Below are 27,757 nucleotides of genomic sequence, written 5' to 3' on the forward strand. Positions count from 1 at the left end.
ATGCAAGGCAAGCATTCTACCACTGAGCCACTTTCCCAGTCCCCTCAATTTTATACTTGAATATGTCCAAATAATGCAAAAATAATTAACCCTAGGGGTATAGAAGAATTTCTTTCTAAAGGGCTATCTACGGGAAACTGGGCTAACAAGGAAAATACAACAGGTTGAATACTGTTGAAATAGATGAAAATAGAAACTGTTTTGGAAGGAGGGAAGACGGAGTAATAGAGGAGGTAAGTGACTGGAACACAGTATAAATGTACACAAATCCATCCTTCCCCATAACTAATGTAATGTTTTTTAAAGGTGTTCTGTACATTGTTCAAGTTTCAGACCCTCTGCCCCATCTGATCAACTACCAGCTCGAGGAGTTAGCTTTTTACCTTTTTAACACCCAAAATATCTTCAATGAGGGTTGCTGTTTGTAAAAATGTCTTCTTACTTGTCATCAATGTAAACAGGAAGATCACAAAATCATTCTTTTCTGCCAAACGCTTTGTAACTCCTTCAGTCTGTCACAAGGAGGGAGGAGGGAAGAAAAAGTGAACAATTATAACCACAAAGTAAACATGAAGAGTAAAGGCCAGTCTGTGCTATGTAGTAAGGCTCTATCTCAAAAAGAAACAAAAAAAAAAAAAAAAAAAGAAAAGAAAAGAAAAGCAAAACAAGCAAACAAGATTTCTGATACTGTTTGTTGTTGTTATTGCTGGTAGGGCTTGAACAATGGGCCTGGGCACTGTCCCTTCAGCCACAGCGCCACTTCTAGCTTTCTGGTAGTTAATTGGAGATAAGAGTCTCACAGACTTTCCTGCCTGGGCTGGCTCTGAATGGGGATCCTGAGATCTCAGCCTCCTGAGTAGCTAGAATTACAGACGTGAGCAAACCAGTGTCCGGCCTCTTTTTTTTTTTTTTTTTTTTTTTAAATAAAGCAAGCAAGGGAGTTAAATCTTTTATATTTCCAAGGCATATAGCTTCTATTCTTCCACAATTTCTCTCATTAAGCAATGTATTCTGATTCACTGTTTACTATACAATATGAATCTAAAAGATAGGTACTGTGTTTTTAAAAAAACTAGCACTTTTATATTGTTTTAAAAGGACATTGACATCTATTATGTCATTTAGTTCTCTTAATAACCCTATGATGTTAGATGTTAGTATGACTGCTAACTACTGTATGGATAAGAGAATGGAGATGTACTAAGCCAGAACACAAAATGAATTTGCTTGCTTTCTTCCCCATTCTTACTGGCTCATTGGTCAATCTGGTAGCATCCAACTCAATATATTGGTATGATTTCTGGTTCTGGATTTGTTTTTGAATAAGGGAAATGAAGAAACAAGCAAAAAAAGGGTTAAAGGCCATCTTAAAAAACACAGGCACTCTGCCAATGCCTATTGTTCTTTGACCAATAATCAGTCTCTGCTTGGACATGGAGTTCAGTATCCAATGAAGTAGCCTTGGCTTTTAACAATTACTACAAAAATTCTGCCTCTTCATTATTTGTTAGTTCTATTTCGTGGGTATACATAAAACAAATCCACTCTCTCAAATGTAAGGACAGTTCCTCTTCTTGACCACTGGAGATGTGGTAGGGAGATTAATGGTGCCTCAATGTCAGGGGTACTTACACAGACACAGGTATTATACAGGATGCTCAAACAGTCCTTGGACATTTCATCACTTACTGAAAGAGAAGAGGGAATGTTATATTTCTCAATAAAAAGATAATGTAACATTATTACCTTTTTTTGACTGTAAGAACTGTTACAATTCTAAGATTACTTTTCTTTTTGTATATCTATTTCTAATTTCTGTTGACCAAAGATTTTCATAGTGCCTACCTGACTTTACAATCAACACGCATACTGCATTTATTTGGTTTAACAGCCATTTTCAAGAATAAACAAGTGTATCAACAAGTCACTACAAGATGTTATTTGCTATCAGGGCAGATAGATAATCATCTTAGGAGTACAAAACTGAGACATAAACATGAATTCTCTTAATCACTACTGAACACATAAATGAGGTCTTATACTGTTATGTCTTATAGATACTAGGGGTGAAAAATTTCAAAATATTAAAAACATGTAGCTGGGTGCCAGTGGCTCATGTCTGTAATCCAAACTACTCAGGAGGCTGAGATCTGAGGATCACAGTTCAAGGCCAGCCCAGGCAGGAAAGTCTATGAGACTCTTATGTCGAATAAACCACCAGAAGACCTGAAGTGGTGCTGTGGCTCAAGTGTTAGAGTGTTCACCTTGAGCTGAAGACCTCTGGGACAGTGCCTACGCCCAGAGTTCAAGCCCCATGACCAACAAAAAACAAACAAACAAAAAAGCAGGTACATGTGATGCTTGTAGGTCATTCATCAAATATTAATTGAAGTAATTTTTTAAGAGCAGATTGATGTGCACTAGTTTTTAACAATTAAACACTGAGTACCTAAAAAGAAGATCTGTAATATAGAAGTAGGTTATAAAAATTAGTAATTCCTGGGGCTGGGAAGGTGGCTCAGTGGTAGAGTGCTTGCCTTGCATGCATGAGGCCCTGGGTTCGATTCCTCAGCACCACATAAACAAAAAGAAAAAAGCTGGAAGTGGTGCTGTGGCTCAAGTGGTAGAGCGCTAGCCTTGAGCTGAAGAGCTGAGGGACAGTGCCCAGGCCCAGAGTTCAGGTCCCACGACCGGACCCCCCAAAAAAAAATTTTTTTAAAAAATTAGTAATTCCTGGGGGGGAGGGGGGAGGGGTTAAAAAAAAATTAGAATTCCTATATACCTTCCACACAGCTCAAAAAAAGTTATATGCTATCAAAGCACATTGACTTCTTATCATAATCTGGTAATGGCTGAACTTTTTAGGAGAGCATATATTGCCCTTGTAACAAAAATCTAATTTTAGGCTGGGTGCTGGTGGCTCATGTCTCTAATCCCAGCTACTCAGGAGGCTGAGATCTAAGGATTGTAGTTTGAAGCCAGTCCAGGCAGTAAAGATAGTAAGACTCTTTTTTTTTTTTTTTTGAAACTTTCAAAGAACTGTATTTGACTTTCACATCCCGGAACATATCTTTGTGTTTTTCATACCTTGGTTTTGAAATAAGAACAAGCTTGAAAAACCATCGTGAAAGACCCAAGTTGACCATAAATAATGGAAAAATTTTATAAAAGAGCTAAAAATACAATTCTTCATAGACATACATTCCAGGCCCACTGCAACTTCTCTCTGTCTCTGTCTCTCCTCTCTCCTCTCTTCTCTCTCTCCTCTCTCTCTCTCTCACTGGTCCTGGGGCTTGAACTCAGGGCCTGAGCTTTGTCCATGAGCCTCTTTGTACTCAATTTTAGCACTCTACCACTTGAACCACAGTGCCACTCCCAGCTTTTTTGAGCTTGATAGTAAGACTCTTAACTCCAATTAACTACCAAAAAAGTTGGAAATGGAGCTGTCACTCAAGTGGTAGAGTGCTAGACTTGAGCTAGACAGTGCCCAGACTCAAGAGCACAGCCCTAGGACCGGCGCGCATGTGTGCACACACACGCACACGTGCACACGCACACGCGCGCACACACACACACACACAAATTTTTAAAAAATAAAACAAGATGGCACCGATGGCTCACACCTATAATCCTAGCTACTCAGGAGGCTAAGATCTGAGGATCATGGTTCGAAGCCAGTCCAGGCAGAAAAGTCCATGAGACTTTTATCTCCAATTAACCACTCAAAAACTGGAAGTGGTGCTGTGGCTCTAAGTGGTGGGGCACTAGCCTTGAGCAAAAGAGCTCAGGCACAGCACCCAGGCCCTGAGTTCAAAACCTACGACTGATAAAATAAATAATTTTTTTTTTTTAAGTACAGGGTCCAGTGGCTCATGCATATAATCCTAACTACTCAGGAGGCTGAGGTCTGAGGATCACAGTTTGAAGCCAGCCTAGGCAGAAAAGTCCATGAGACTCTTTTTTTTTTTTTTTGGGTCCGGTCGTGGGGCCTGAACTCTGGGCCAGGGCGCCCCTGTCCCTCATTTGAGCCACAGCGCCACTTCTGGCTTTTTTCTTTTTGCTTATGTGGTGCTGAGGAATTGAACCCAGGGCCTTGAGCATGCAAGGCAAGTGCTCTACCACTGAGCCACCTTCCCAGCCCATCCATGAGACTCTTATCTCCAATAACCTACTAGGAAAAAGCCAGAAGTGGTACCATAGCTCAAGTGGTAGAATGCTAGCTCTGAGCACAAAGAAGCTCAGGGACAACGCCCAGGCTCTGAGTTCAAGACCCAGAACGGGCTAAATAAATACAATAAAAGTGATCTTACAACACTCTCTCAGCTAGCTACATATACAAAACAAGATTTGCAATAAAGCCAGTGCCAGTAGCTCATGCCTGTAATCCTTGCTTCTTGGGAGGCTGATAGGGCAGACTGTAGTTCCAAGCCTTCTCTAGGAAAAAAAAAAAAAAATTTCTTGGGACTTCTTCCTGACCAAGAGTTGGACATGGTGGCATGTACCTGTCATGTAGAAAGTGTAAATAGGGATTATGGGACAGGTACTCACCAAGGCAAAAAAAGCTAGATGCTATATAAAAAATAACTAGTGCCGGGGGCTGGGGCAGGATCTGTGGTACAGAGCGCACCTGACAAGAACATAGCCCTGAGTTCACGCTCCACCAACACTAAAAAAATTTTTTTTTCAAAGAAAACATAAAGCAGATCAAAAGACTATTAATATACAAAGATGTAATTCTTTTATCCAAATTGTTTTCTGCTTTTTCTTTGAAAACACTAGATCTATGTTTCTACTCAGTGTATAATGAATAAAGGGAGCTGCTTAGCTGGGGATGGAGAGAACCACTTGCAGTTGAATCTAAGACACATCCTCATTATAAACAGCTAGGAAGGAAAGATAAGCAATTACAGGGAACTGATACCATACTGACACAGTACACCTGACAAAAAGGCTTAAAATATACTTACTTTTTAATTTCTGTCCCCGGATAGAAATTGTGGGCCTCATAAGGATTTCTACAAGAAGCTATAAAAAAAAAAGATAAAAATCTTCAAATTTGAAAACACAACTCATAAAATAATCTGTATCCTGAAAACTCAAGTAGCTGTCATAATACACTAAAGTACTCTCATAGGACTCTTGTTCTAGGAGGCAGTGAGGGTCAATGGAAGAACACTGGCAAGAGTCCAGAAATCTAGGTTCTAGTGTCAGCCATCTAGCTCAGCCACTTATTTTCCACACAAACATAAGCAAATCAAGGCCCATCCTTGAACCTCAGCTTCCTTGTTAAAAAAAAAAAAAAAGAGTTAGGTAAGTGGAGGCATAGCTTAAGTGAGAGTGCCAAAGTTAAGCAGAAAGAGCCAAATGATGGTGTGAGGGCCTGGGTTCAAGTCCCAATACCAGCACCCCCCTCCCCCCAAAAAATGAGCTAATCTCCGGGATCCCATATGGCTTTACCTTTTTTGTGTGTGTGCCAGTATTGTGCTTGAACTCAAGGACTTGGTGCTGTCCTTGAGCTTTTGTGCTCAAGGTTAATGCTCTACCATTTGGCCACATCCCTACTTCCAGCTTTTTGGTGGTTAATTGGAGATAAAAGTCTCACATACTTTCCTGGCTGGGATGGCTTTGAACTGTGATCCTCAGCTCTCAGCCTCCTACATACTAGGATTACAGGCACACTTGGCATGGCTTTAATTTTAAAGCCAAAGAACATTACTGTTAGGCCAACACTGGTGGCTCAAGCTTGTAATCCTAGCTACTCTGGAGGCTGAGATTTGAGGATTGTGGTTCAAAGCCAGCCTGGGCAAGAAAGTCCTTGAGACTCTTCAATTAATCACCAAAAAGCCAGAAGTGAAACACTCAAGTGATAGAGCACTAGTCTTGAGCGCAAAAGCTCAGGGACAGTGCCTACACCCTGAGTTCAAGCCCCAGGACTGGTACACAGACATAAAAAAAGAACACTACTACTACTATGATTCTTCTTTTTCTTAAAAAACATTTGTCTAGGGCTGGGAAGGTGGCTTAGTGGTACAGTGCTTGCCTTGCATGCCTGAGGCCCTGGGTTCGATTCCTCAGCACCACATAAGCAAAAAGAAAAAAGCCAGAAGTGGCGCTGTGGCTCAAGTGGTAGAGTGCTAGCCTTGAGCTGAAGAGCTGAGGGACAGCGCCCAGGCCCAGAATTCAGGCCCCACAACTGGACCCAAAAAAACAAACAAACAAACAAAAAACATTTGTCTGGGCTGGGAATGTGGCTTAGTGGTAGAGTACTTGCCTAGCATGTATGAAGCCCTGGGTTTGATTCCACAGTACCATATAAGCAGAAAAAGCCAGAAGTGGTACTGTGGTTCCAGTGGTAGAATACTAGCCTTGAGTTCAGAGAGGCTCAGCGACAGTACCCTGAGTTCAGGCCCCGGGACTGGCAAAAACAACAACAACAACAAAACTGTCTAAGTGTATAAAAAAGGTCTCAATGGCTGGGAAGGTGGCTCAGTGGTAAAGTACTTGCCTAACATGCATGAAGCCCTGGATTCTATTCCTCAGCACCACATAAACAGAAAAAAAAAAAAAAGCTGGAAGTGGCACTGTGATCAAGTGGTAGAGCGCTCGCCTTGAGCTGAAGAGCTGAGGGACAGCGCCCAGGCCCAGCCCAGAGTTCAGGCCCCACAACCAAGAAAAAAAGGAAAAAAGAAAAAAGCAGGTCTCAAAAGATATACTATAAATTTTAGTACTGATTTCCACAAGGGGTAGGAATATGTATGAATTTTTCATCTTATTTATTTTAACATAATAGATAAATTTGCTTAAACTGTTTAAAATAAGCATAAATTTAAAAAAATTAATTCTGCTGGGTACCTGTGACTTATGCTTGTAATCTTATCTAATTCAGAAGGCTAAAATCTGAGGATCCCAGCTTGAATCTAGCCGGGGTAGACAAATCTGAGAGACCCTTATAACCAAAAAGCTGGAAGTAGAGATGTGGTTCAAGTGGTAGAACATCAGCCTTGAGTGAAAAAATCAAGTAAAAGAATGAGGCCCTGAGTTCTGGCACAAAAAAGAAACAAAGCAACAAAGCAAGAGAAAGCAAGCAAGCAAGCAAGCAAGCAAGCAAGCAAGCAAGGAAGGAAGGGAGGGAGGGAGGGAGGGAGGGAGGGAGAGAAGGAGGGAGGGAAGGAGGGAGGGAAGGAGGGAAGAAAAGAAAAGTCAGACACTGGTGGCTCATGCCTGCAATCCTAGCTATTCAGAAGGCTACAATCAGAGGACTGCTGTTCAAAGCCAGCCTAAGCAGTTCTGTGAGACTTTTATCTGTAATTAACCAGCCCCATTTGTACTAGAAAATTATAAATGCCCATGCATTGGGACATGAACAAATAAATCATGGTACAATTACATTTTAAAATGCTATTTGGTTATTTAAAATAATGAGACAGAGGGGCTGGGAAGGTGACTCAGTGGTAGAGCGCTTGCCTTGCATGCATGAGGCCCTGGGTTCAATTCCTCAGTACCACATAAGCAAAAAGAAAAAAGCCGGAAGTGGCACTGTGGCTCAAGTGGTAGAGTGCTAGCCTTGAGCTCAAGAGCTGAGGGACAGCGCCCAGGCACAGAGTTCAGGCCCCAAGATGGGACCAAAAATAAATAAATAAAATAAAATAAATAATGAGACAGATTCATGTACACTAAAATGAAACTATCCCAAAGCCAGAGGTATGTGGGGAAAAAAAGGTAGCATAGCCAGGCGCTGGTGGCTCATGCCTGTAATTCTAGGTACTTAAGAGGTTGAGATCTGAGTATCATGGTTCAAAGCCAGCCCAGGTAGGAAAGTTTGTGAGACTCTTATCTCCAACTAATCACCAGAAAACCAGAAGTGGCACTCTGTCGGGGACAGAGAAAAGGCCCTAAGTTCAAGCCCACAACTGGCAAAAAAAAAAAAGTAGTGTTACACTGTCAGAGAATATCTCCAGAAGGAAATTCAAGAAATGTTATCATAACCGATTTTGAAGAGAAACTGGGAATACTTTGTAACTTAGATATATTACCAATTCCAATTAATTCATGTTGTTGCAACATGCTGAGCTTCTAAAAGTTAAATATAAAATGTTTGCTATAAAATCTGAAATGTTGTCTCTCTTTTTAACCTTTAAATTCTGAAGCTGTTAAAGCAGTAGTGACAATAAGCGGCTACTTACATCAACACCTCCAAATAAGTCAAAAATATATGTATTTGGATAAGTGGTTTCTTGAGTAAGTTTCCTATCTTCAGTGACAAATGCCATAGCCTCCATGGAGAGGAGAGGAGAAATTTCCTAGTTTAAAGAAACAAAACAAAACAGTAAACATTCTGTTTTATGAATGTGACATTAAAATTTCTGTTAGTATTTTAAATCCTCATGAGCACATCCCCCAAAGAATCGCACTCCATAGTATCCAGATCTTAAGAGTCCTTTCCCACATTGAATCTGGGCTAAGGTTAATTAATGCGGCAAAAGTGGCAGTATGCCACGCTGGCATAAGCTTTAAAACCTAGTAGAATTGGCTTTTGCCATCTTGGAACATAATTCTCATGCTGTGAGAAACCAACATGGGACAGGCTGGGAAGAGGAGAACTGAGGCCAGGACTTAGATCCTTAGACAACCTCCAGCTGACAATCAGCACCAAACTACCAAGAATGTTAAATGAGACCATTTGAGATATTGAAGATGTCGTCATCCAATAATACCACATGGAGCAGAAGAATTATTCAATCAGCCAAGAATGGTTGGTTATTTGATGGTGGTTGTTATCAAGCTACTAAGTTTTCCCATAACTAGCTTTATAACAGTACCTAAATTGGCTCAAATGTCACCTCCTAAAGGAAGTCTGTCTTCCCTGTTTCCTCCATTCAAAAGCACTCTGATCTTCCTCTATCAAGCCTATCTTATTTCTTTCCTATACTAAATGTTTCCTAAGTATGTATTCCTTCTGCACTTGAGGCAAACGGGTGTTTAATACAGTAGATACAGGGCAGCAGTTCTCATTCAGGGGCCACGTCACATGGAATACACAGTGGAAAAAAATGTTACAGAAAAGCCTGCAGTGAAGTATGGCTTCAAATATAATTTTGCTGGATGAATAAAGAAATGATGACCTCATTTAAAGAGCACACAGATGTCAATTTCCTCTCTGTCCTTAGCCTCAACTCTGTATCTTAGACATTTTGCAAAAAACAAATGAAGTAATACACTTTTTTTGGTGGTACTAAAAGGGTTGAACTCAGGATCATGCAATTGAACTACACTCTCATCCCTTGAAATAATGTATAATTTTTTGGAAAGCATTTTTAAAGCAAGAATAAGAGGTTATAGCCAGGCGCCAGTGGCTCACACCTGTAATCCTAGCTACTCAGGAGGCTGAGATCTGAGGATCACAGTTCAAAGCCAGTCCAGGCAGAAAAGTCCGTGAGACTCTTATCTCCAATAAACCACCAGAAAACTGGAAGTGGCGCTGTGGCTCAAGTGGTAGAGTGCTAGCCTTGAGCTGAAGAGCTGAGGGACAACACCCAGGTCCAGAGTTCAAGCCCCATGACTGACAAAAAAAAAAAAAAAGAGAGAGAGATTATAATTACCTCTATCAGAATGTAAGATCAGGAGAAAACATGAATCTCAAACAAAGTTTATTTAGAGATTATTTTTATGTGTATGTGTGCCAGTCTCAGAACCTGGGTGCTGTTCCTAAGCTGTGCTTTTTGTGCTCAAGGCTAGCACTCTACCACTCTGAGCCACAGCTCCATTTCACACTTTTAGGTAGTTATTAAGATAAAAATCTCAGACTTGGGGCTGGGAAGGTGGCTCAGTGGTAGAGTGCTTGCCTTGCATGCATGAGGCCCTGGGTTCAATTCCTCAGCACCACATAAGCAAAAAGAAAAAAGCTGGAAGTGGCGCTGTGGCTCAAGTGGGAGAGCGCTAGCCTTGAGCTGAAGAGCTGAGGGACAGGGCCCAAGCCCAGAGTGCAGGCCCCATGACCAGATCCAAAAAAAAAAAAAAAAAAAAAAATCTCAGATTTTTCTGCCCAGGCTGGTTTTGAACTGTGATCCTCAAATCTCAGCCTCTTAAATAGCTGGGATTACAGGCATTAGCCACTTGTGCCAAGCTGTAACTATTATATCTTAGAACAACTTCTATAATCTAACCATTAAACCTTCATCTCTGAAGTATCATTTAGTTTCACTGTGATCAAATATGTTTACAAAGGTTGTAACTGTAGCTAAGCTGCTTACTACAAAGTCACATTTGGGCCCAATACAATGCTAAAGTTTGAATGAAGTAACCTCAGACCTAATTACTCTAAAACTCAGCAAGTGGGGCCAAGCACTGTGATAGACTCTCATGTTTGAGAACAGTTCCCTAGAACAAGGTCTTTGCATTCTCTCACCCCTTTCCTACATCAAACCTAGAGCCTTTGATTTATTTTATGTTAATGATAATTACTAACAACCACAAGGTCTCTTCCATGAACCTTCAGAAACATAGGTCTTCTAAACTCTGTTCAAAGGGAATGCTATCCAGGATTAGGGTATATATAACTTAGAGTGCTTACACAGCATGTGCAAGGCTCTGGGTTCAATTCTAATCACTGTGGGGCAGAGGACAAAAAAAAAAAGGTACAGAAAAGCCTACTGTGAAGGTCTCAATATGATTTTGCTGGATGAATAAAGAAATGATGATCTCCAAACCCAAGTCATAGTGTTGATGACCTTCCCAATTAAGCAAGCACTGCTACAAAATAAACATGAAGAAAGCCAGAAGTATGTATACAGGAAACCTAATAGCAATTATGTTTAAATGGTGAATACTAGTGATTTTCTTTTTTGCACTCTTTCTGAACTTACTAAATTTTCTACAGCTCACATAATTAAAATAAGCTATTTTTGAAAGGTAGACAGAGGTCCTGAATACAGCCCCTTCAATGCCCACTAAGAGTTACCTTGAGGATGTTTTGGCACTCGATGAAGTCACTGTGGAGGTGGCTGGTGGCATACAGCTTAAGGAGCAACTGAGGAATTCCACTCCATTTGGACTGTTTATCCCTCTCAGTCAAAAAAATCTCAGTGAACTGTGAATCAATAAGAGGTAAAAAGAACATTTTACTGGTGAAGAAAGATCTAACCCCAGACATGACAAAGGAGAGCAGCTGACTCCCAAACACACCAGGAGAACAATTCAAGGGCCACTCTGTAGACACCTTCAAAAATTCCCTAATGGCCTAGGAGCTAGAAATCCAACCTCATGCCTTGTAATATTAATACCCTCTACAATCTACCCTCTACTTTTCAGCCTCGTCTCTTTCTCAGTGGAAAGTATGGCTCCAAACTCATATGTTCTCTCTTTCTATGTTCCTCTGTACATGTTCTTGCCCAAAATGCTACATTTTCTACCTGAAGTGCTCATTCTTCAAAATGCAAACCATAGGTCAGAAACATTCTAGATTAGTCTTCCTCCCTAAGAGATTAGGTGACTCCTCCTTTAGGCTTTATCTCTTATATAATTTATCCTTCTGTATCATAACTAAAAGTTCATTTGTATCTTCCTTTATCAGTTAATTGCAGAGTGTCTGGCACAGAACAGAGACTCAGTAAATATTTCAAGGCATGAATAATATCAACAACACAATGACAGAGCCATTAATCAAGACAATTTTCACTAAACATGTTTGTGTCAGGGGCCATATTTGAATACCTTCCATGTGCTTCAATCAGATAAAAAGTTTTCTATAAAAGCTGTTAGTGGGCTGGGAAGGTGGCTCAGTGGTAGAGCACTTGCCTTGCATGCTCAAGGCCCTGGGTTCGATTCCTCAGCACCACATAAGCAAAAAGAAAAAAGCCGGAAGTGGCGCTGTGGCTCAAGTGGTAGAGTGCTAGCCTTAAGCTGCAGAGCTGAGGGACAGCGCCCAGGCCCAGAGTTCAGGCTCCACGACCGGAAAAAAAAAAAAATTAAAAAAAAAAAAAAAAAAAAAAAGCTGTTAGTATCAGACAAACAGATCTTCAGTAATGTGTCAATTCTATCCTAATGCATACAACTTAGTCCTATAGTAATGGAAAGTCTCAATATTCTTCCTTGGCTTGTATGCTTAGGTTATAACACAAGGGTATGGCACAAGGTAATGAGACATTCAGAGGAATACTTGTCTCTTGGTAAAACAGGAAATTACTACTTCTGTACTTTGCAAATGATTGAATACCAATAATTTCATATTATTCAAGTTGGCCCAAATCAATACAAGCTTAAAACAACAAATACGGCTTATATTTCAAAGAAATATGTATATATATATATGTATATATATACATATATATATATATATATGTATATATATATACACACACACATATGCCAAAGAAAGAAAACAAGATTATGAGAGCTAGCAAAGCAGCACTTATGGAAAAAAGTGTAGTTATAAACAATGATATTAAAGCAGAAGACAAATTTTTCATCAATACTCTAGGCTTCCACCACAAAAAACTATGAAAAAGGGGTGCTTTAAACACAACCAAGCACAAGAACATATAAAAGATTGTGGCAGAAAGAACAGTAAAATCAATGAAACCAAAAGTTTCAAGTTTCACTGAAAAGACCAATAAAACTGACAAACCTTTGGCTATACTGACCAGCTTCTACAGGCTTAAGTTACATTTATGAGTTAAAGTGGGAATATTACGACCAACTTCACAAAATTAAAAAAGGATTACAATGGAGTAATATGAAGAGTAACATGCCAACAAATTAGATAACCTAAACAAATAGGAAAACTACTAGAAAAACAAACTGTAAAACTGACTTAAACAGTACAGTGAATATATCTTTAACAACAACAAACCAAATTAAGATACTTTTTTTATTATTATAAAGAGGATGTACAGAGAGGTTTAGAGTCTCATAAGTCAGGTAAAGAGAACATTCCTTTTTGGACAATGTCACCCCTTTACTAGCTCTCTCCCAGTTTTTCCTTCAGTGACTTTTTTAAGAAGAAAAACTTGAGCTGGGCGCTTATAATCCCAGCTACTCCGGTGGCAGAGATCTGAGGATCACAACTTGAAGCCACGACAGGGAAGTCCGTGGTGAGACTCTTATCTCCAATTAACCATCAGAAATCCAGAACTGGTCCTGTGGCTCAAAGTGGTAGAGCACTAGGTTTAAGCAAAAAAAAAAAAAAAAAAAAAAAAAAAGCTTAGGGCAGGGACAGCACCCAGGCCCTGAGTTCAAGCTCCATTACTGACAAAAAAAAAAAAAAAAAAAAAAGTATACTTCCTTTTGAACAATGTAACCCCTTCCCTTGCTGTCTTCCAACCTTTCCCTCCTATCCTCACCCACAAGTTGTATAGTTCATTTTCAACATAGTGTCTAGTGAGTACCAATACTCCATTTGTTCATCCTTTGTCCTTTCATTTGTATGTCCCCCTTCACTCCCAAAGACAAAAAGAAAACAACCTCTTGTTTCCATTTCCTGGAGTTCATTTCAATAAATGTTATTTTTCGGGCTGGGAAGGTGGCTCAGTGGTAGAGTGCTTGCCTTGCATGCCTGAGGCCCTGGGTTCGATTCCTCAGCACCACATAAGCAAAAAGAAAAAAAGCCGGAAGTGATACTGTGGCTCAAGTGGTAGAGCGCTAGCCTTGAGCTGAAGAGCTGAGGGACAGCGCCCAGGCCCAGAGTTCAGGCCCATGACCGGACCCCCCCAAAAAAAACAAAACAAAAAAAAATCAATAAATGTTATTTTTCTTTTTTCTTTTCTTTGTTTTTTTTTTGTCTTTTCTTTTCTTTTTTTTTTGTTCTCAGTGATGGGGCTTGAACTCTGGGCCTGGGTGCTGTCCCTCAGCTCTTCAGCTCAAGACTAGTGCTCTACCAATTGAGCCACAGTGTCACTTCCAGTTTTCTGAGTGGTTTATTGGAGATAAGAGTCTTGTGGACTTTCCTGCCTGGGCTGGCTTTGAACTGCGATCCTCAGATCTCAGCCTCCTGAGTAGCTAGGATTACAGGTATGAGCCACCAATGCCCAGTAGTAAATATTATTTTATATGATCAGATGCACATAGTCATTGTGCCTTTGTGATCCTCTCCTAAGAACATCCTCCTTTGGTCTCACTGTGTGAATGCCTATCTCTAACCACACTTTTTTTTTTTTTTTGTCAGTCATGGGGCCTGAACTCTGGGCCTGGGCGCTGTCCCTCAGCTCTTCAGCTCAAGGCTAGTGTTCTATTACTTGAGCCACAGCGCCACTCCTGGCTTTTTCTGCTTATGTGGTGCTAAAGAATCGAACCCATGGCCTCATGCATGCAAGGCAAGCACTCTACCACAGGGCCCACTCTATCCAGCCCCCAAAAGCCACTTCTGCGGATCTGTGGCTCAAGTGGTAGAGTGGCAACCTTAAGCAAAAAAGTCCAGGCTCTGAGTTCAAGTCCCAGGACTGTCACCAAAAAGCAAAGCAAAGCAAAACAAAAATAACTCTGTTAAAAGAAATTAAGGAGCAGGGTGCCAGTGGCTCATGCCTATAATCCCAGCTACTCAGGCGGCTGAGATATGAGGATCGTGGTTCAAAGCCAGCCTGGGCAGGAAACTCTGTTACATTCTTTTTTTTTTTTTTTTTTGTCGGTCATGGGGCTTGAACTCTGGGCCTGGGAGCTGTCCCTCAGCTCTTCAGCTCAAGGCGAGCGCTCTACCACTTGAGCTACAGCGCCACTTCCGCTTTTCTGGTGATTTATTGGAGATAGGAGTCTCACGGTCTCTCCTGCCCGGGCTGGCTTTGAACCGCGATCCTCAGATCTCAGCTTCCTTTCCTGAGTAGCTAGGATTACAGGCGTGAGCCACCAACGCCCGGCTTCTGTTACATTCTTATCTCCAATAAACCACCAGAAAACTGGAAGTGGCACTGTGACTCAAGTAGTAGAGCATTAGCCTTGAGCTGAAGAGCAGAGGGATAGCGCCCAGGCCCAGAGTTCAAGGCCCACAACCAAAAAAAAAAAAAGAAAGAAAGAAAAAAAAAGAAATTAAGACTCTCAGGAAACTGAGGCAGGAGAACCAAGTGCCAGCTTGAGTTATCCAACAAGAACTTGTCCAAAACAGAAAAAAATAGAGACATATTCATATTCATGGATGGGAAGATTTAGTATTACTGAAAAAGCAATACCCACTATATTATTAGTCCTAAAATAGCAGTATTCTTTATACTGATTCAATCTAATTCCTACTAAAATCCCAGCTGGCTTCACTGTATACGTTTACAAGCTGATCTTAAATTTTATGTGGAATTTGATTAGAATATAGTGTCTAAAATGTACAAACTTGTAGCTCATAATAAGAAGACAAAAAATTCAATTAAAAAATTTCCCATTCACAAGGCAATATATTGGAAATGAACTTTACAATTTGAGAGGATGGGGAAAGGAAAAATGGGAGAAAAAACCAGAAGTGGTGCTATGGCTCAAGTGGTAGAGAACTAGCCTTGAGCTGAGGGACAGTGCCCAGACCCAGAGTTCAAGCCCCATGACAGACAAAAAAAAAAAAAATTCCCATTGGCCAGATGCTGGTGGTCCACACCTGTAATCCTACTCAGGAAGTTGAGATCTGAGATTGTGGTTCAAAGCCAATCTTGGCAAGAAAGTCCCTGATATTCTTATCTCTAATTGACCAGCAAAAAGCCAGAAGTGGAGCTGTGGTTCAAGTGGTAGAGTACTAGCCTTGAACAAAAAAAGCTCAGTGACAGTGATCAGTCCCTGAGTTCAAACCCCAGAACTGGCTCATGCACATGCACACACAGACAAGATGACATAACAGAAAAATGTGTGAGAGATCTGAACAAGTACTTCACAAAAGGGGATGTCCAAACAGGCAATAAAGTTCTAAGAAGAAGCTCAACCTCATTAAGTCATCAGTTGAATACAAACTAAAACCACAATGGTATGCCACTAAACTTGTGAGAAAGGCTAAAATTAAAGATACAAAACTATGGGCTGCAGGAATATGGAACTGATAGACCTGGCTGATGGGGTGAATGTCACCACAAACACTTGAGAAACTCTGACAACAGGCATCAATGCTGAGCCTATACATATCCTACAACCCAGAAATTTTAGATCTCAGGACACCTCAATTATGCAAACATGTACCAAAAGTACAGACAAGAATGCAGCACAAAAGTAGAATCCATTAATGCAATAGAATACTACGTTGAAACAAAAATGAACTATATATAGTTCTACCTACTTTATGAACAAATCCAAGAAACAATGTACATTTGAACAAGTGCACTTGTTTCAAGACAATGGAAGAGTATCAGTTAAAACTTAAGGGAAAGGGGCTGGGAAGGTGGCTCAGTGGTAGAGCACTTGCCTTGCATGCATGAGGCCCTGAGCTCAATTCCTCAGCACCACATAAGCAAAAAGAAAAAAGCCGGAAGTGGTGCTGTGGCTTAAGTGGTAGAGCACTAGCCTTGAGCTGAAGAGCTGAGGGATAGCGCCCAGGCCCAGAGTTCAGGCCCCATGACCGGACCCAAAAACAAAAACAAAAAAAAACTTAAGGGAAAATAACTTTGTAGCTCAAAATTCTATACCTAGTTAGAGACACAAAGATAAGAATAAGGGACATGTTCAGATATGTAGGCTTAAAAAAAATAGTTGGGCTGGGAAGGTGGCTCAGTGGTAGAGCGCTTGCCTTGCATGCATGAGGCCCTGGGTTCGATTCCTTAGCACCACAGGCATAAAAAAAAAAGCCAGAAGTGACACGTGTGGCTCAAGTGGTAGAGCGCTAGCCTTGAGCTAAAGAGCTGAGGGACAGCGTCCAGGCCCAGAGTTCAGGCCCACAACTGGACCCCCCCCAAAAAAAAAAAGTTCACCAGGCACGGGTGACTCATGCCTATAATCCTAGCTACTCAAGAGGCTAAGATCTGAGGATCATAGTTCAAAGCCAGCCTGGGCAGGAAAGTCTGTGAGACTCCAATAAACCACCAGAAAATCAGAAGTGACGCTGTGGCTCAAGTGGTAGAGTGCTCACCTTGAGCTGAAGAGCTGAGGGACAGCACCCAGGCCCAGAGTTCAAGCCCCACAACTGACACACACACACAAAAAAAATTCCAGGGTATTCTTTCTTGGTAGTCTACATGGGAACATACTTCAAGAAAAAGGAGCATAAAGAATTTAGGAGAAGAAGTCAAAAACATGAGAAAAGCAAACAAATGTTCTGGATTTGGTGAAGGGAAGTCCTAAAAATTCTGTTGTATAACAGCTTATTAAATTACCATTCCAAACTTTGGCTGACTTAAAAAGGGGCTAAAGGGAGCTGGGAAGGTGGCTCAGTGGTAGAGTTCTTGCCTTGCCTGCATGAGGCCCTGGGTTCGATTCCTCAGAACCACATAGCAGAAAAGGCCAGAAGTGGCGCTGTGGCTCAAGTGGTAGAGCACTAGCCTTAAGCTGAAGAGCTGAGGGACAGCAGCCAGGCCCAGAGTTCAGGCCCCACATCTGGCAAAAAAAAAAAAAGCAAAGCAAATTTTAAAAGAATACAATATTATGCTAGTGAAAGAAGCTAGTCAAGACAAATGCAAAAAAAAAAAAATCTCAAAAAAACAGAAAGAAAACAGATGATTGGTTGTAGAAGGGTTAACTTCTACAATAGGGTTTTCTACATTCATACTACAGTGGTAATTAAATGACTATATGCATTTGTCTAAATTCATACAATACACTAAAAAGGATGAGCCACAGCCAGGTACTGAGGGCTCACACCTGTAATCCTTGCTACTCAGTAGTCTTGAGATTTGAGGATCACAGTCTGAAGCCAGCCCAGGCAGGAAAGTCTGTGAGACAATTACCTACAATTAACAGCAAAAAACTGAAAAAGCCAGGCACTGGTGACTTATATCTGTAATCCTAGCTACTCAAGAGGCTGGGATCTAAGGATTGTGGTTTGAAGCCAGACCATGCAGAAAAGTCCATGAAACTCTTATTTCCAATGAATCACCAGAAAACCAGAAGTGGAGCTGTGGCTCAAAATGGTAGAGTACTAACATTAAGCAGAAAAGCTCAAGGATAATGCCCAGACCCTGAGTTCAAACCCCAGGACCAACAAGAACAACAAAAAAGCTGAAAAGTAGAGGGTGTGACTCAAGTGGCAGAGCACCAGCCTTGAGCCAAAAAGCCAAATGAGAATGTGAGGCCCTGAGTTTAAGCTCCAGGTCTTGAGGCTTAAATTGTGAAGCTACGATATTGTGAACTTTAATCTTTTAAACAAGAAAGTAGATAAAATCAAACTGAATTTCAAGAAATAGCTTAATAAGCATGTTATTTAGAAATAAAGACTGGCTCTTTAGTTTCCTACCTCCTTCTTTTGCAAAAGTAATAGCTACATTGTGGACAGTGATTGGCTCAGGAAGTATAGAATTCAGAGGTGTACTGTGGACAGGGCACCATTTTTTGTTACAAACCTTGAGAGAGTCAGAGATCCAATAACAGCCAAATATTCAATTTCACAAGCAATTTCTATTACTATATGTATATTGTCTTCAAGGCATTGTTTTCACTTAAAAATATTCATTTAGACTTTCCTTTTCTTTGCAACAGCTGAACGCTGTGATGAAAAAGCCACCATCCAGTCAGCTTCACAGCTGAATTACTGGCAGATGCGTATGGTTTTTCTCTTGGAGTACTTGTGGTTTGACAGTTTACAGCAGTGATAATCTCTTGCATCATGTTCCCTAAGCTGTCACCCTGTTCCGTCAGTGTAATATTTCCAGACATTTATAGACTTTATTGTTTATTTAAATAATTAAGTGATTAATTTCCTAAAGACAAATTATGCTTTACTTGCTTAATCTTAAATGCAAATAGACATTTTAAAGGATTGTTAATGAAAATTAAGTATCTTGTTAGGTTATTCTTACAATAAATGTTAACCACTGAATACTTGTGTCCACTTTAATGGTGTTTATATTGCTTCAATATAATTTCTGAATTTTAGGTCCTGTGCACACAAATACTTCCTGTCAAAATTAATAGTACTTAAGTACTTATATGAAATTATCTTATCAAGGGGTTTGTCATTGTCAAAATGTCTTTGATTGACAAGGGAAGATATAATTGACTTAAATCCCTAGGTTTCACAAACAAGAATGCTTAGAATAAATATAAAACATAGTGCCATTGGGGATGCCTGAAATCCTAGCTACTAAGGAGGCTGAGATTTGAGAATCATGGTTTGATGCCAGCCCAGACAGGAAAGTCTGTGAGACTATTATCTACAATTAACCACCAGAAAACTAGAAGTGGTGCTGTGGTTCAAGTGCTAGGCTTGAGCTTTAGAAAAGCTCAAGGATAGCACACAGGACCTAAGTTCAAATCCCATGATTAGAAAGAAAAAAAAAAGTGTTGAAATTAAGGGAAAAAAGTGGGGCTGGGTAGTAGTGTTTGTCTACTATGTGCCAGGCCCTGAGTTTGATTTCCAACACTGCAAAAAGAAAAAAAGTAAAAAACATTCAGGTGAAATTTAAATATGTCAATAATCATAAAGGATGCAGTGAATAGCATTTGGGAAACAGATATCCCATAACTCAGTCTGTCACCAGACTGCCAAACTGGGATCTGGGGATGGTGGAGCACAGTCTATATATAGTATGAGCAGCACTGCCTGGTCTATCCTTTGTCTTTCCTCTTACCAATCATGAAGGACCTTTTACAGTATGGAATCCAAATTTGATTCTAAGTATGATGGGAAGGAACTAGATAGTTTCAAGCAAGTTATAAAGACCTGATGTGCTTGAAGGATCAAATGTGTTAATGAATGTGAAAAGGCTCAGTAAACTCTAAAGTAGCATTCTTGCATATTACCTTGACAGAGGACAGAATGAAGAGAAGAAAATAAGACAACTACAATCCAAGTAGGATAGTTTCATTCTAAATCATGAACTCTGTACACTTCTATAAGCTTCCCTTATTTCCCTTTTAGAGAGACAGGGAACACATAGGAAAGAGGAATTGTTTTTCATCACATGAAGTTTGGGATCCCTGCCACATATCTATGTGGAAAGTTGGACAAACACTTGGATATACTTACACATCCGAAACTAAAGAGAGAAATCAGCAAAGGAAATACAGACTTGGGACCCATCAATAGACTTATTAGTAGTAATATAACAACACAATACAGTATCAATACTAGCTCATCTTTACAGCATACTTAAATAACTTAAGCATACATTAAATAACTCGCCTAAAGACACAAAGCAAGTGTATATGAGAGCCAGGTTTCAAATCTTAGGCAATTTTACTCTGAAACTCTTAAAAGTCTTAGGACTGGCACTGGTGGCTCACACTTTTAATCCTAGCTACTCAGGAGGTTGAGATCTAAAGACCACATTTCAAAAGCCAGACCAAGCAGGAAAGGCTATGAGACGCACCTATAATTAACCACACATATACAACAAAGATGTAAGTGGAGGCTGGGAAGGTGGCTCAGTGGTAGAGTGCTTGCCTTGCATGCATGAGGCCCTGGGTTCGATTCCTCAGCACCACATAAGCAGAAAAAGCTAGATGTGGTGCTATGGCTCAAGTGGTAGAGCGCTAGCCTTGAGCTGAAGAGCTGAGGGACAGTGCCCAGGCCCAGAGTTCAGGCACCATGACTGGCAAAAAAAATGTAGATTCTTCAAAGACATAAGTGGAGGTAAAGCTCAAATGGGACCTAGCCTTGAGCAAAAAAGCTCAGAGGCAGTGCCCAGGTCCTGAGTTCAAATCCCAGGACTAACGCGCGCACACACACACACACACACACACACACACACACACACACACACACACACACACACACACACACACACACACACACACACACACACACACACACACACACACTCTCTCTCTCTCTCTCTCTCTCTCTCTCTCTCTCTCTCTCTCTCTCGAGATTGCTGGAGAGTAAGTATAGACTATATACAGGGCTATACAAAGTTTCAATTCAAGCAATTTCCTGAATCCTTAGTATCAAGTGGCTGGTGTGGTTTCACGCTCTGCAGATACCAGAGATATAGAGAAAATTACTCTCTCAGGAAGCCCAGTTTAATTACTAGCTGAGAGCACGTATTTACTAAATATCAAATACATTTAATATGTGCTATATAAAGCACTTTTCTTCTTTTTTTCTTTTGGTTCCGGTCGTGGGGCCTGAACTCTGGGCCTGGGCGCTGTCCCTCAGCTCTTCGGCTCAAGGCTAGCACTCTACCACTTGAGCCACAGTGCCACTTCTGGCTTTTTTTCTTTTTGCTTATGTGGTGCTGGGGAATAGAACCCAGGGCCTCATGCATGCAAGGCAAACGCTCTACCACTGAGCCACCTTCCCAGCCCCTAAGCACTTTTTTTTTTTTGGTGTGGGTTCTGGGGCTTGAACTCAGGCACTGATCAATGACCCTGATTTTTTTGTGCTCAAAGCTAGAGCTCTACCATTTGAGCCAAGTAGGGCAGTTTCATTCTAAATCATGTACTCTGTACACTTCTATAGGCTTCCCTTATTTCCCTTTTAGGGAGACAGGAAAAACATAGGGAAGATCAGATTTAGTGGAAGAGGAATTGCTTTTCATCAGCTCTATTTCTGTTTTTTTTGGAGTGGTTAACTAAAGCTAAGATTCTCATGGACTTTACTGACTGGGTTGGCTTAGAATTATAATCCTTAAACCTCAACCTCCTGATTGCAGGCATGAGCCACTGGCACCCAGCTATATTAAAGTTTTATTTAGTTATTTATTTGGTTGTGGGGCTTGAACTCTACAACATGGATGAAGCCTGATGACATAATGCTAAGCGAAATAAACCTAACTTTTACAAAAAGACCAACACTGTAATGGTTCCACTTACATGACATCATCATCTAAAGTAGTCAAATTGGCTAGGCATGGTGACACTAGGAAGGCTGAAATAGGAAGACTGCAAGTTCAAGGCCAGACTGTGCTACACGGTGAGACCCCGCCTCAAGAAACAAAAATAAGGAATCAAAGCCAGGCGCCGGTGGCTCAGCCCTGTAATCCTAGCTACTCAGGAGGCTGAGATCTGAGGATTGCGGTTCAAAGCCAGCCCGGGCAGGAAAGTCTGTGAGACTCTGATCTCCAATAAACCACTTGAAAACCGGAAGTGATGCTGTGGCTCAAGTGGTAGAGCACTCGCCTTGAGCTGAAGAGTGCAGGGACAGCGCCCAGAGTCCAAGCCCCACAACCAACCAAAAGAAAAAAAAAAAAGGAATCAAGTAGTTAAACTCACAGGAACAAAAAGTAGAAGAATGATTACCATCAGCTGAAGGAGGGAGGAATGAGGAGTTTTCAGATTTGCAAGATGAAAAGTTCTAGAGAAGAGTGCTGATATCTCATGGCTATAATCCTAGCTACTAAGGAGACTAAGATCTGAGGATCGAGATTCAAAACTAGCCTGGGAAAGAAAGGCAGAAGTGGAGCTGTGGCGCAAGTAATAGAGCCCTAGCCTTAAGCGAAAGATCAGGGCCAGTGCTTCCCCACTCAAAAAAAAAAAAGGTCTAGAGATTTAGACGCACAACAATGTAAATACACTCAACATTGCTGAATTGTACAGTCAGTTAAGTTTATGTTGCACACAAACATATGTATATGTATATATTTATACTTAAAAAAAGTAAAAACCTGTTATTTTCCTATACTACATGCAACATGGATATGTTTACTCTGCTAAGCAAATATAAGTAAGAAAACAATTTATTCTAGAGTAGGAGAGGTAAGAGGGAGGGTGTGGTAAGAAAAAAAAAAAAGAAAGTTACTAGGTAATATATGTGCAATGAAGGTCTCCTTATCCTCACGATAGTTCTAGGAATCCCTAACTCAACCCTGAAATAGCTCCTATTCCTGCATACAAAGATCAGCGACCACAATGATAAAAGTAGGCTCAAAAATATATTCTAGTAGCCTCGTAACTAGTTTCTCTAGTTACACTCAGCTGAAACCTTTCAGCAGTGGAAACAAATTAGTTTCCTAAATTGCCTCATTCATGATGCTAAGGAATTTCTAAAGTTCCTTATTATTCTATGTAGACAGATTATTTGGGGGAGGGGGAAAGGGTGTATAGGAAGGAGTACACTAACCACCTGTACAAGTTATGTGCTCATTAAAGGTTTGTTAGAACTGGGTCCAGTAGTTCATGCCTATATCTTAAGCTATCCAAGCGGCTGAGGTCTGAGGACTGCAGTTCCAAGCCAGACTGGATAGGAAATCGCATTAGATTCTTATCACCAATTAACTAGCAAGAATCTGGAAGTGAAGTTGTGGCTCAAATGGGTAAGCGCTAGCCTTGGGTGGAAAAAGCCAAGAGTCCTCTCTTCTCTCTTCTTCTTCTCCGCCTCCCCCCCTCCCCACTGGTTAGGTCCCTTTCTGACATCCCCTAAGCATGCCTATCCCTAACATACTCAGCTCAGTACCCAAAGAGTATTTCCAGAATTATTTTAAGACAGATAGGAATGCATAGGGGAAAAACATTGTTCCTCCAGGGTGATGTCTGAGAAAGTATGTCACCCAGAAGGGCTCCTTCATCTACATCTCTTCACAAACACAGACCTTCTAGCCTTTATCTTTTTAGTCATTTGAGAAGCCATTCAGATGGTTCAAAATTCAATATGTAAAGTTACACAGTGTGAAAGTCTCACTCCTCGTTCTCTCCTCCAGTCACCCAATTCCCATCCTTCTTCATGCAAAATGTTTTTATTTATGCTAATATGGATAAGATTATTGTGAAAAATCTAATAATGAAATCCCCCTCTGTATAACTAATGTAAAGCTAATAAAAATAAAATAAATCACAGGTATATTTACAAAGTAAGTTCTGGGACCACAAGAAGAGTGAAGAGGCTACCTCTATATCCATCCTGCTTTACCCTAAAGCAATATCTTCCATACATTAAAAAACAAAAATCACTGATCTTATATTGGACACAGATTACAAAGCCAGGCACTAAGGATAACATTGACTTATTAACCTTCTTCTCCCAGTAAGTACCAGAAATGCATTGACATTTTACACAAGTCACCTGTGAATTTCACAACAACCTTATAGGTTGCTAATTCTCATCCCCTTCTTTACAAATGAGGAAACTAAGGCACTGAAAGGCAACTTTCCCAAGCCAAGGAGAGCAGGGTTTTGACCGTCGCTCTACACAGACAAGCCTCCAGCACCCGCTGGAGCTCAGCCTAATGTAATGGGCAAGAAAAAGGCGGACAACAAAGAAATATGTAATTAGAGACTAAGAAAGTAAGGTGAACGACACGAATTCCGGCGTTTGATCGAATAACAATGGGGACGTACTTGAGAAACGAGGAAGGAGGACTGCGAAGGAAAGGGTTCCAGGAGAAAATGACATTTGGAGATAACGCTTGGGGACCGTTTGGGGGCTGCAAATGAGGACAGCCCTCCCCTACCCACCACCCCCCCCGACCCCACCACCCAATGATCAAAAGAAGAAACGCCAGGCCCACTGAGGATGAAGCAAACTCGACAGGGTTCCCCAGACGTGCAGACGTGGCGCAGGGAAGGGAGGATCCAGAAGCTGGGCCCAGGGCTCGCCCACGCCCACAGCAGCCCGAACCCACTCCGCCCCTAACCCGAGACCTCAAGCCAGCCGCTGCCCGGGGTCCCACCGAAGGTGACAGCATCCGGGAGGCCCACTAGGAGGCCCCGTGGCTGGCTACAGGGGGTCCGGCCCCGTCCGGCGGCGGCCCGGGAAGGCCTCTTCCCCGGCCCCCGGCCAGCTCCCGCCGGGTCCGCCCCGCCCCGCCCCTCCGGGCCAGCCTCCTACCTGCACCGCCCGGACCAGGCCCCGGCCGGTCAGCTGGCCCTGCCGCAGCTGCAGCAGAATGTTCCCGGGCCGCGGCCGGCCTCCCCATCCACCCCACGCCGCCACTGTTGCTGCCGACCGTCTCCCCAGGCTGGCCCCAGCCCCAGCCACCGCCGGCGCCGCCGCCATGTCGCCTCGTCGGACAAACAGGAAGCGAGCGGCCCTAGGGCCGCGTCGATTTCTACGGAGCGGCGGAGGGTTCGGCGCAGCGCCCCCAGCGGGTTGATGGTGGAGTTGCAGGCCGCGTGGCATGGACTCTGAGCGCCCGGGGACTCGCTGGGAAATGTAGTCCTTTCCCGAGGCCGCGCAGGTGACAGAGCGACGCGGGACTTTCTTTTATTTTTTCTATTACTCCTAAGTCTAGCTTTCCCGCAGAGGATCGGCCCGACGACGACGAGGCCCCGCGTGCACACTCTTCCATCTCTAGTCCATTTGGCCTAGAATGGAGCCCACTGGCCAATGAAGGCCTGCTGGAGTGCACTGTCTCAGGCCTTTGAGTCTGACTTCCACCTGCTTCTCTCTCTGCCTGCGATTCGCTGCCCACCTCAGCCAAGTCACCGCAATCTGCCCCTGGGCTGCAGTGTCCTCCTTAGTTCACTGTCTTCAGTTCCCGTGAGCCGGATCAGTTAATAGTTCCTACGGGGGCTGCTGTGCTTCGGGCCTGGGACCCGTGCCTGGGACCCATGCCTGGGGTAGCGGTGAGGGTGCTGGGTGAGCAGAACCCCTGGAATGCAGTCCGCAGGGGATGACAACTTCTCCCACACTAACTATCTGGATGGGCTTGGAACTGGATAAGCGGCTGTGAAGTTAAATGAATTCACGGAAGGAAAAGAGATTAGTAAATTGTGTCATCATCTCTCAGAACTCGGTCCTAATTTTTCTCTAGCAGTTTGTTGTTGTTGTTTGGTGGGTCATGGGGCTTGAACTCTTGACGTGGGCACTGTCTCTGAGCTCTTTCACTCTAGGCTAGCGCTCTACCACTTGAGCCACAGCACCACTTCTGGTGTTCTGGTGGCTAATTGGAGTTGAGTCTCTTGGACTTTACTGCTCAGGGTGGCTTTGAACTACGAACCTCAGACCTCAGCCTCCTGAGCAGCTAGGATTACAAGAGTGAGCCACCAGCACGCGGCTCCTAGCAGTTGTTCTTTAAACCAGCATACTGCTTTTGACAAATTTCTGAGGCAAGGTGGTTTTGACTCTTCCCACTTCCCCTTCCTAAGGGGCAATATTGTAACCAATGAAAGTTGTTGAATGTGCTGAATTAGGATATGGTAAACACTTTGACTAGCGACTAAGGAGGCTGTAATGTACTGCCCAAAGAGTGAAAGAACATCTGATTTCTACCTCTAGAAGATCTGGGATTACAGGCAGGAGCCACCTCACCCAGTGGGGACAGAACTATTAACTACTGCATGGAAATGTTGGATTTGAAAAATAAACACATGCATAGCACCTGGAAGCATCCCCTTGAAAACTGTGAAGACTGGGCTGTTAGCTTTCCATGTCAGAATCTCTTTTCAAATATACATGTGATACTGAAAAATTAGGGAAGAGGAGGAGAAGAGTAAAAGAAGACAAAAATCATACCAGAACAATAGGCACTGTCCCAGACCAACTGAAAGTGTGGTTATGATTTTTATGCTCATTATAAATTTGCCCTTTAGAAAATTGTTGCTGGTTGGAGAGAAAGGGGGCAGGGGGTAAAAATCTGAATTTTCATTCCAGGTTGCCCAATTCTGAAAGTTATATAAGCCAAATAAAACCTTGTGATTGTTAGGAGACTAGAAATAGAAATAGAAATGTGTATATGTGTGTGTGTATTTAATATGATAAAGGAGATAGTTCAAATCAATAGAGAAAGAAGAAAATAATAGTAATATTAGGTCTCTAATTTCATACCAAAAGTTAAAATGAATCTTTTTCCTGTTTTTCTTCTTCCTTTCCCTTTCTTTCTTTCCCTCCCTCCTTTCTACTTTCTTTTGTCAGTCATGGGGCTTGAACCCTGGGCTTGGGCGCTGTCCCTCAGCTCTTCAGCTCAAGGCGAGTGCTCTACCACTTGAGCCACAGCACCACTTCTGGCTTTTTCTGTTTATGTGGTACTGAGAAATTGAACCCAGGGCCTCATGCATGCAAAGCAAGCACTCTACCACTGAGCCACCTTCCCAGCCCCCTTTCTTTCTTTCTCCCTTTCTCCCTTTCCCTCCTTCCCTCCCTCCCCTTCCTCTCTCTTTCTTCCTTCCTTCCTTCCTTCCTCTTTCTTTCTTTCCCTTCCTCCCTACCTTCCTTCTTTCCTTCCTTCCTCCTTCCTCCCTCCCTCCCTCCCCTCTCCCTCCCTCTCTCTCTCTTTCTTTCTCTCTCTCTCTCTCTTTCTTTCTCTCTCTCTCTCTTTCTTTCTTTTCTTTCTTTCTTTCTTTCTTTCTTTCTTTCTTTCTTTCTTTCTTTCTTTCTTTCTTTCTTTCTTTCTTTCCTTTCTTTCTTTCTTTCTGTTGTTAGTTGTGGGGCTTGAATTCAGGACCTGGGCGCTGTCCCTGAGCTTTTCTGCACAAAGTTGGTTCTCTACCACTTTGAGCTACTGGTCTACTTCCAGTTTTCTGTGGTTAATCCGAGATAAGAGTCTCACAGACTTTCCTGCCATGGCTGGCTTTGAACCAAGATCCTCAGATGTCAGCCTCCTGAGTAGTTAGGGTATAGGCCTGAGCCACTGGCACCCAGCTCCTCGAGACTCTTATATGCAATTAACCATCAAAAAGCTGCAAGTAAGGTGTGGCTTAGGTGGTAGACAGCCAGTCTTGAGCAAAAAAGCCAAATGAGAGTGCAAGGTTCTGAGTTCTAGCCCCAATACTAGCACACACACACACACACACACACACACACACACACACACACACACACAGTATCATTCAGAGTATAGGGGTT

At 42.1% G+C, this 27,757-nt stretch overlaps 1 protein-coding gene across 3 annotated transcripts in view; it reads right to left on the reverse strand.

Annotated features, from left to right (window-relative positions):
• Trpc4ap (transient receptor potential cation channel subfamily C member 4 associated protein) overlaps positions 1-25,039 on the reverse strand; it is a 54,948-nt gene extending 29,909 nt beyond the window's left edge. The window contains exons 1-6 of one of the 3 annotated variants that reach the window (XM_070007134.1): positions 24,803-25,039; positions 10,958-11,086; positions 8,184-8,300; positions 4,968-5,025; positions 1,633-1,688; positions 384-512 (exon numbers count right to left, since the gene is read on the reverse strand). In XM_070007134.1, coding sequence (XP_069863235.1) covers positions 384-512; positions 1,633-1,688; positions 4,968-5,025; positions 8,184-8,300; positions 10,958-11,086; positions 24,803-24,970 — 657 coding nt within the window. In that variant the 5' untranslated portion in view covers positions 24,971-25,039. Of the gene's footprint in view, positions 1-383; positions 513-1,632; positions 1,689-4,967; positions 5,026-8,183; positions 8,301-10,957; positions 11,087-24,644; positions 24,736-24,802 lie in introns of those variants that run through there. The other 2 variants (XM_070007135.1, XM_070007136.1) reach the window with 2 other exon arrangements.
• Positions 25,040-27,757: the final 2,718 nt, after the last annotated feature.

Source organism: Dipodomys merriami, unplaced genomic scaffold (assembly GCF_024711535.1).
Source record: "Dipodomys merriami isolate MVZ:Mamm:240054 unplaced genomic scaffold, mDipMer1.0.p SCAF_7, whole genome shotgun sequence".
Classification (NCBI taxonomy): Eukaryota; Metazoa; Chordata; class Mammalia; order Rodentia; family Heteromyidae; genus Dipodomys; species Dipodomys merriami.